The following is a 9,835-nucleotide window of genomic DNA, read 5'->3' on the forward strand; positions in this document are numbered from 1 at the left end:
TAGGATATATTCCCAGTAATGCAATTCCTGGGTCAAATGGTATTTCTATTTCCAACTTTTTGAGAAAGGACCATACTGCCTTCCATAGTAGTTGCACCATTTTATACTCCCACCAGTAGTGAATAAGGGTTCCAGTTTCTCCACAACCTCAACAGCATTTGTTGTTTGCTGTTCTGTTAAATTATGCTGTTCTTACTGGAGTGAGATGATATAGTTGTTTTGGGATTTTTATTTTTAATTACAGTGTTCTGAATTGAGGAAATACTCATTTAGGAAATATATTAATTATTTTAGAGAGCTCTGGTTTCATAGTAGATAGGTAGTTGACGCTGATGCACACAAAGGTGTCACCTCGTGTCAGTTTCAATTTGTTAGCAGCCCCACAAGAAAAAGATGGACATTATCTTTCAGTGTGATTTACAGCCTCCAAAAACCCACTTGAGCTATGAATTGGTTCTGAATCTATGGCCATGAGTGAGTGAGAATATAGTAATTTTATTTTGCTATTTACCAACAGGAGAAGATGTCGTTGCTTCAGAAAGGGCTGCAGCTTTGTGTAATGCTTGTGAACTCTCCGGAAAATCATTGTTTGTACTGCCCCACACTGACCATCTGGTTGGTTATATTATAAGGTAATTAAAAGTCTTAAAACTTTTGTTTTATTGCTCATTGGGCATTGAAAAGTTGGTAGTTTAGAGTAATTTCTTTAATGATGATGGGGGAAAAATTGAAATGACTCCGTATATAAAGTGAATTTTCACCATCTCTTTAGCACTTTGCAGTTGCCTGAAATGCCTGAAGATTATATTTCTTTCCATAATAATTTCTTTATATAGGAGCAGATAGAAGTATGTGTTGCTTAACATTTCATGATACCTTCTGTAAAATAGGACGTGGCTTTAAATATTGTGTGGCTACCATATTATGTACAGGTGATTCCCATACAGTCTGTACCTAAATCTCTGTAAAGTCTAAAAACTTTATGGGAGTATTCTGGACAAAGTCTGAGAGCTTTTGCACTGAAGACAGGTGGTCAGCCTTGCACTGGACAGTTAGTACAGGCATTCAGAGAGGTGGGTACAGGTGCCAAGAACAAGGCTGGCAGTGCCCAGCCTGGATGTTTCCACCCTGCAGTTGTGGCCAGTTCCTGATCTGTTACTTGGACTGCTACTCGGACTCAGTAAACCCACAAGTATCCGACCCTGACAGATGCCACCACTCCCCACTCGAGTGAAGGAGCCTTGACAAGGTTGTCCTAGGACAGGAGTTAAAAGACTACTTAGCTGCATTTTAACTAAGTTAAAAGCTACACATAGGTGAGTGAAGCCAAGAGGAGGTGCAGACACTGCAGGGATAGAGATACAGCCTAGAATCTCATTGCTCATTCCTTCTAGGGGTTCTTATTGCCAGAAATGAAAACTAATCAAAACCAAATCCATTGCGCTGAAGTAGATTCTGACATAGGGCAACCCTCCATGGTGTTGCTTAGCTATCAATGTTTACAGGTGGAGAATATCTTGCCTTTTAGATTGAACCACCAACCTTTTGACACATGACACACTATGCCACTAGGTCTCCCTTTTTTTTTTTGGTTCTATATCTCCCCTGTACCTCCTAACGGGAAGTTATCTGTTGTTGTTGTGTACTTTTTTCAACCGAGGGAAAAGACAGACAGGGACACACAGGAATGGGGGTCAGGCAAGAAAGCATTATGACAGGGGGCTAACAACTGGGAGAACGAAGCCCCTATGCTAGGACTGTATCAGGAAGTAAACAAAGGAAAATGACAACGGAGTAGTAAATAAAAACAAAGGATCATGGGGAAGTCTTTTGTAAATAAGGCCAAATTCTTCTCTATTGTTTATCTTATGCTTATCTCAGGAGGGAGGGATTTAGTAAATACAAACTAAGAATTATGTAGAAGCTTAAGGTTTGCCTTAATATCCCTGTAAACATTTAAGGATTGCCTTAGTGCTACAGGGTGAATTCCGGCTTGTTTCAGCCTCCCTCCTATCCTGACATAGCATTTGGTTTATTATTAATATTAAATTTTATATTCAGCTTCTCACTGTAAACCATCCTGTCACAACTGACCTTCCAGTGTGGTTTCAGAAGCTGTTAATCATATGAGAGGAGATTCCCCATCCTTCTCCCATGGAACAGCTGGTGGATTCGAATTGCATGCCTTCGGTATTACAGCGCAACTTCTTGCCACTATGCCACAAAGCTGTTCTAGGTTTCCTTTTTTAATTATTATTATTCATATACATTGTGTTTCATGCAAGTACCAGGATTCCTTTTATTTATTTTTTTTAAATTTATTTTTGGTGTACTGTTGAATTGGATCTGACTGGCACAGGAGGTTGCCCCTCCTTCTCCAGCAGAGCATCTGGTGGATTTGAACTGTGCACCTTTGGGATTACAGCACAGTTTCTTGCCACTAGGCCACCAGAACTCCCTCAGGATTCCTGTTGTTGAGTACCATTAAGTGAGACCGACTCACAGCTCACCCTCCAGTGGGTTTCAGAGGCAGTGAACTGCACAGGAGGAGATTGCCCATCTTTTTCCCCTGGAGCAGCTGAGGGATTCGAATCACAGACCTTTGAGTTGACAGTGCAGTTCTTTACTCCTAAGCCTCTAGAGCTCCCTTTTTAAACCAATAGGAGAAAATAATAAGCAAAAGAAGAACTACTGCCCTATTTTTAAAAACAAAAAGAACACCTTATGGGATCAAAACATGTGATCAAACATTGCCAGACGGACTTTAGTCAACATACACCTGTACATATCGATAATATATACACACACATAAGCACACACGCAAATGTAGTCATATATTACATTCTGTTCTACAACTTAACATTATGTCATTGACAGCTTTCCATGTGTATGTGGTTGTTATGTGCCTTTAAGTTACCTGTGACTCAGAGTGATGAGCACAGTAGCTCAGATCCCTGCCCTGGCGTGAGCCAGTCTCACTGACTCCGACATACTTACCCCAATAGCCCAGTTATGTGCCAGTCCAACTCATCTGGGATCTTCCTCTCCTGCAGTGTCCCTCTACCCTTCCTGACAACATACCTAAAGTATGTGAGCAGAGCTTCAAAATCCTTGACTACAAGGAGCATCCTGATTTCATCCTACTTGTTCTCTTGGCAGTCAAAGGCATTGGTTCTTCTGTCATCTTTGGTCATTGTTCTGCTTTCTAATGCATAGCAAGTAATTGAAAAGACCATGGCCTGAATCAGGCACTTAGTCTCTGGGTTGACATAGTTGCTTTTCAGTACTCTGGAGAGGTCCCTGACAGCAGCTATCCCCAGAGGATTTCATCTTTGATTTCCTTACTGCTGGTGCCAACAGTATTGATTGTGGAGTGGAGCAAGCTGTAACTGTTAACAACCTCAGTCTCTTTTAGCTAGCATGGTGATGCCAATTGGCCCAGGGGTAAGAATCTTTGTCTTCTTGATGTTGAGCTTTAATCCATACTGAAGACTGTATTCCTTGACTGTCTGTAGCAAATGCTTCAGGTCCTCCTCAGTTTCTACAAACAGGATATGAATATCTAGGTCAAATTTAGTCCGTCCTCCCTCCCCACAATGATGACATGTTACTCCTTTAAGCTTTTTAATTCCATATCCTTTTTTTTTTACTTTTTATTTTACTTACAAAAGTCATATACATTTTTTTTCTTACACTAGATCTTTTCCATTTCCTTAAGCCACCTCGCCCTCCACCCATCAAATTGTATGACCCTATGATTATGCCCTCCATCCATCCTCACCCCAGTGCTCTCCCTTTCCCCCTTGGATCCTCATACACATTTTAGTAGATATCCTTTTATGACATACTTTTTTTTTTCCAACTTCTTTTGGTGTTTTTTTTTTTAATTTAGGTTGTTTATTTTTCATTTCAGTGAACATCTACAGAGATTTTGGGATTCCATTCATTCATTGTTGCACCCTTCTCCCCACACAAACCCTTCCCCCTTCCCCATACTTTTTATATGACATTTCTGTTTCTGGATTCCTTTGCCCTATTTATAACAATGTTGATGTGTGTATTTAAATAATTATCTGGAAAAGGTCTAAGTTCCAGTAAGTCTTAGTATCTTAAGTAACTTTCATATAACAAAGACAAACTACCTGGACAACATTTTCTTAGAAATGATGTGACCATTATTCATTGTTTTTTAGCATTTAACAATGCAGAGGAGAAATTTTAAGCCAGGTAATTGAGATTGTTAATAGTTTCAGCTTGCTTGGTTCCACAGTCAACACTCTTGGAGCCAATAGTCAGGAAATCAAAAGACGAATTGCATTAGGTACATCTACTGTCAGGGACCTCTCCAGAGTGCTGAAGAACAGTGACGTCAGTCTAGAGACTAAGGTGCATCTGATCCAGGCCATAGTCTTCACAATTACTTGCTATGCATCAGAGAGCTGGAAAACGGCTAAGGATGATAGAAGAAGAATTGATGTCTTTGAGGTGTCATGCTGAAGATTATTGAATATACTCTGGACTGCCAAGAGAATAAACAGGTCATTCTTGGAGAGAGTGAAACTAAGTTCCTCCTCAGAGGCAAGGATTCAGAAGTTCCTCCTGACATACTTTGGGCACGTGGCCAGGAGGGACCAGTCCTTGGAGAAGGACTTGGGAAGCTTAGGAAGATAGACGGACAGTGCAGGAGAGGACTGGTAAAGTAATTGGGCTTATGGAATCTGTGAGATTGGCTCAGGATAGGACAGGGTTCAGAGCTGTTTTGGATAGGGTCACTATGAGTTGCAGGCAACTCAATGGGATGTAGTAATGACAACAGAAGTCCAGTTTTTACAGTGTTATATTAATATGATTTATATGAATCTTTAGGATTTTTAAAATGATAATATTTTTACTAAGTTATATTTAGATAAGAATATTTTACTTGATTTTTAATATAAAATCATTTTTCCCTTTAATTCTATGTTGATGTTCTTGAACAAAGCCAATGAGTGTTCTTTATGCTTTGATTTTTCCCAGTGTTTCTCAGCTGGGTCTGATTTTGCCCCAGGGAACATTGTTAGTCCTGCTTTCCTGGCACCTACTGGATAGAGACCATGGATGCTAAATGTCCAAGACAGCACCACACTGCCACACACACTGAATTACCAGTTCCAAAATGTTAGCAATGCCAAGATTGAGAAACTTTCCCTTAACCATTAGTGATCCTGCCTCCCTCAGCTTTTAAATTGAGTTTTTATCTTGTGTATAAGAGAAATAGAAGTCATGGCTTCTTCTCTTAGCTGCTTATAGTCTTAATTATGACTGATATTAAAGGCAAGGGCCTTGGACCTGTGGCCTCCAAAATATGGATATTAGTTCAGGGGGTTCAAATCTGTTGGAAATAAGACATTAGAACTTTTCTTTGTATTTTGACTGAGAAAATAAATTTGGATAGTTCTGAAACTTCTTATTTAGTACCTGATCTGAGAGAAAATGTGGTGAAGTTAACTGATGACATCTTTATTCATATGCTTTCAGAGCATTTGGAAATGTTAAGGAAGCTCTAGTGGCCTACTGATTTTTCTTTCTCCTCTGTTTTTATAATGACCTTTTGCTTTCCTTGTGGATGATGTTCTTGATATTATCCCACAGCTCATCTGTTTCCCGTTATTAGCTATGCATCTGAGACCTGGGCAGTGAATAAGGGTAACAGAAAAAGAATTGACGCCTTGAGCTGTGATGTTAGAGAAGAGCACTAAACATCCCTTGGATGGCCAAGTGAATGAACAGATATGTCTTGGAGAGGGTGTAGTGGAGTGCTCTTTGTAGGCAAGGATGATGAGACTTCACCTCATGTACTTTGGACATATTGCTAGGAGGTGCTGTTCCTTGGAGAGGGACATGATGTTGGGAAGGGTGGAGGGTCATCAAAGAAGAAAAAGACCCTCAACCAGGTGCCTGGACACAGTGACTGCTACAGTGGGCTCTTGTGTGTCAGGAAGTGTGAGGATGGCCACAGGACAGGACTAGGTTCAGATCTTTTGTTCTATAGGGTGGCTATGAGTGGTACTTGATACGATGGCACCTAACAACAACAGTGGCCTACTGGTGAGAGGTTGTTCTACAATCCCAAAGGCATGCAGTTCAAATCCACCAGCTTCTCCATGAAAGAAGGATGAACAATCACCTCCCATGCAATTAACTGCCTCTGAAAACCCACTGGAGGCTCAACTATAGGTCACTTCTAATTCAGTGGTACTCAACAATAACAATAGTGGCCTAGTGGATGAGGAATTACCCTGCCTCTCACAGATGGGTGGTTTGAATCCATAAGCTGCTCTGAGGGAAACAGATGAGCAGTCTCTTCTCATGTGATTTACAGCTTCTGAAGACACATTAGAGGGTCAGCTATAAATCCGTTTTGAATACATGTCAATTAGGATTTTTTTTAAGTGCAATAAGATGTCAGTTATTTAGTTAATATTGTTTCTTAGTTGATAAAATGTTTATAAAACATTTGTAATGTGTTAGAGTGATTGTGGATACCTTCTATTGAGGAAGCTCGCTGATCATCTTAAAGCAAAATATTCAAAGGAGTTGTTAGATTTGTTTACAAATTAAGCATTTTACACAGAGATGTGCTTTAAAGTTTTCATGTGTTTTCTTTATTTGGTAATAAACTGCCAGCAGCATGGGTAACCAGGAGTTGAAACACTTTGCTTTTCAAAACAAAGGTGACATTTTAATAATGAATAAAAAGCAAATGCTTTTCAAAGTAAAGTTGCACCTTAGTGTGAGCTCTGAAATGATTGGAGATAGATGTCGTCATGATATTTTCCCCCCTGAAACCATCTTGAACGTCTTAGAGATATGTTTGCTGTCAGTGGTGTGATCAGCAGCAGCACTCTTAAAAAACTTGGAGACATTTTTCAAAACTAGTGTAAAACAAAACCAAGAAATTTAAGTAGCTCTAAACATAATGAAAATGCAAACCAATGTCCTTGGGCTTTGTGGTGTGAACCAAAAGCTGCCTCACTTGTGGTTTAATCCACCAGTGGGAGAAAGATGAGCATTCCGTTCCTGTTAAGATTTATGTCTCTGGAAACCCTATAGAGGGTTGGCTGTACAGCAGTGAGTGATCAGGACACAGATCTGTGCAGTTAAGGTGGTAGTCTTTGGTTTGCTCACCCTTAATGAATTTAGATTTGCAATGAGTAGGCACTTTTTGGTAGGTGGGACAATATTGAAATAGTATGTTAACTTTTCCTCCCCTTCATTCAAGTGCAGTAGAAGGAAAAGGAAGCTCTGGTGACCTTAGATACATAGCGAGTTACACTTCTAACCCAGAGGCACTGCTAACCGAGTGGCTTCATGGGCAAACATCTCCCTTTGAGAATTCCAGCTTTGAGAACCCAATGGAGGGTTGCTATGACTCCAAACGACTCAGTGACAGGGAGTTTGAGTTTAATAGGGGAAAAGAAGAAAGAAGTAAGTAGGAACATTTATTTGCTATTGTTTGTACTGTTCTTACTTTGGTTTTTTTGCCTTTGGCTCAAACTCTCTCCAATAATAATGTCCTCTGGTGGCCTAGTGACAAGGAGCTACACTGCAATTCCAAAGGCACGTGGTTCAAAGCCACCAGCTGCTCTGAAGAAGAAGGATGGGCAGTCTCCTCCTGTGCCATTGACTGCCTCTAAAAACCCACTGGAGGGTCAGCTATGGGTCAGTTCTGACTCTATGGTACACAACAACAACAACAACAACAATTGTACAGTAGTTCCTTCCATTGGCCACTAAAGTTGTCTGTGTAATTTTTTTGCTTATTAAACCATTTTAAGGTCCAGGAAAAACTCTTTAAGAGTTAAATTTGCATCTGTAGGATTACTTTGAGTTAGAATTGACTTAGCAGCAGTGGGTTTAGTATTTTAGTGTGGAGGCATGAATGTTCTTTATCTTTTATACTGACAGCTCTTTCCTAGAGTGAGTCATAGCTTTTCAGAGTTCAGTTGACTAAGGTACATGCTTGTATAATCTAAAATTAAATGTGTCTAATTGATGTGCTAGCATGTTGACAGCAGAAAAGGGACTTTAGATACTATTTGTATGAATTTTGCTAGAAGTGAATACCACCCTGTAAAGCTAGAGAGCTATTTGTTGTCAAATTTTTTAAATGTGAATTAGCATATAAGAGAAATTTTACATTGACACAGGTCTGGAGGAACTCTATTGTTAAGACTGAAAACATCTATTTTAAGTACCACAGATCACTGCTCTTGTAGATCCTGTGTTACAGTTTATAAGTCCTATTGTGTTTCAGTGAACAAGTGGATAGGGGGGTTTGGGGAAGCCTTAAGGAAGAGGAAGAACTATAAATAAGTTAGGATTTAGATGAACTAAAATGAAATTGGTGGTTATTTGGGGACTGGAGAGAATCTCACAGAAAAGCCTGAACATTGAAAATTTAGCTAGTTAAAATCAGAAAGTGAGAAGACTGATTTAGTTGGATTTCCTGTTGTAGAACAAAGAGATTAAAGATTAAAATTCCTGTAATAATGTTGATAATTGTTTGCTGTTACCTTTAAAGTACAGATTTGGAATTGCTGCAAAAAGAATTGGTCTTTTCACTAACCACTTTAGGCCTGAACGTAATCAATCATTTAGGTAGCTCTGGTGGCATAGTGGTAAGGAGTTGTGTTGGTAGCACAAAGATAAGAGGTTTGAATCCACTCACTGCACCACAGGATAAAGATGGCATCTCCTCCCATGTGATTAACTACATATGAAAACTTAATGGAAGGTCAGCTATGGGTCATTTCTGACTCGATGGTATACAACAACAAATTAGGATTTATTTATATGGTTGAAATTGATTATTTTTTATTGGGGGGGGAACCCAACAAACCAGTTCAATCTTTAAATAGTATAGAAGTGTATGATTTTAAAAATGAAAGTCTTCTGACATCTACAACTGTTTATTGTATTTAAAAGCAAAGGATTGGTCAGTTCATTTTCCATTCTTTGTGATAACAGCTGTATTATTTCTTGAGTACACACCTGACTTGAAAACTGAAATCAGCCTTGTTTTTTTTTTTAATAAGATAACCTAGGTAGATAGCCTCATCATAAGGAGTTGACCAGCTAACACGTGTGGTTTAAATTCACCAGCTATTGCTCTGCTGGAGAAAGATAGGCACTCTCCTCCAACGTGATTTATAGCTTCTGAAAACCCACGAGAGGGTCAGCTCAGAGTCAGATCCATCTCGATGGCACCGAACAACAGCAGCAAGATAATCTAGACCAGAGTAGTGACTTCTCTGTTGAGAAGTTTTTTTATTTTGTCTTATTTTCGTCATTCAAAGTAGTGTTTACTTTATTCCTTGACATTGTAAGATTAGATATTAGATAGTTCTGTTTTCTGTCAGGCCTTGTGCAGGTCCTCCTGATTTAAACTTCCTTTTACAAAAGAAGCTTTGGATTGTATAGGCATCTCTAGTCACATTTTATTTCTTCTTGGTAGACTCACTGTGGTGAAATAAGCATTATTTAAATCATAAAATTATTATTTTTGTCTCATTTGCCAGTTCTCATATTTGATCCATCTTGCATTAGTTTTCTTAATCCTTTAAACACTAAATATTAAAATATAAAACTAGTGAGTCCTAGTTGAGTATTTGGTATCTGTATTTGAGACTTTATAAAATTGTTAAAGTAGAAGTAATGTTAGAGACATCTAATTTTTACGAATGATAGAAATTTTTTTTATTAGTTATATGATTGTAAGCAATTTTAAATAATTGAAAGAGCTCTTACTTTTAGATGTTTACCTAGAAAATAAGTTTATATGATGCTTTGCTTT

General features: G+C 38.8%; 1 protein-coding gene across 1 annotated transcript in view; it reads left to right on the forward strand.

The window, feature by feature from the left end:
- Nucleotides 1-9,835, forward strand: part of TRAPPC11 (trafficking protein particle complex 11) — a 72,575-nt gene that overhangs the window by 6,079 nt on the left and 56,661 nt on the right. The window contains exons 4-5 of the mRNA XM_006882277.1: nucleotides 518-632; nucleotides 1,135-1,192. Of these exons, the coding sequence (XP_006882339.1) occupies nucleotides 518-632; nucleotides 1,135-1,192 (173 nt within the window). The remainder of the gene's footprint in view (nucleotides 1-517; nucleotides 633-1,134; nucleotides 1,193-9,835) is intronic.

This window comes from Elephantulus edwardii, unplaced genomic scaffold (genome assembly GCF_000299155.1).
Source record: "Elephantulus edwardii isolate Elephantulus edwardi_28Jun2011 unplaced genomic scaffold, EleEdw1.0 scaffold00018, whole genome shotgun sequence".
NCBI classification, from domain to species: Eukaryota; Metazoa; Chordata; class Mammalia; order Macroscelidea; family Macroscelididae; genus Elephantulus; species Elephantulus edwardii.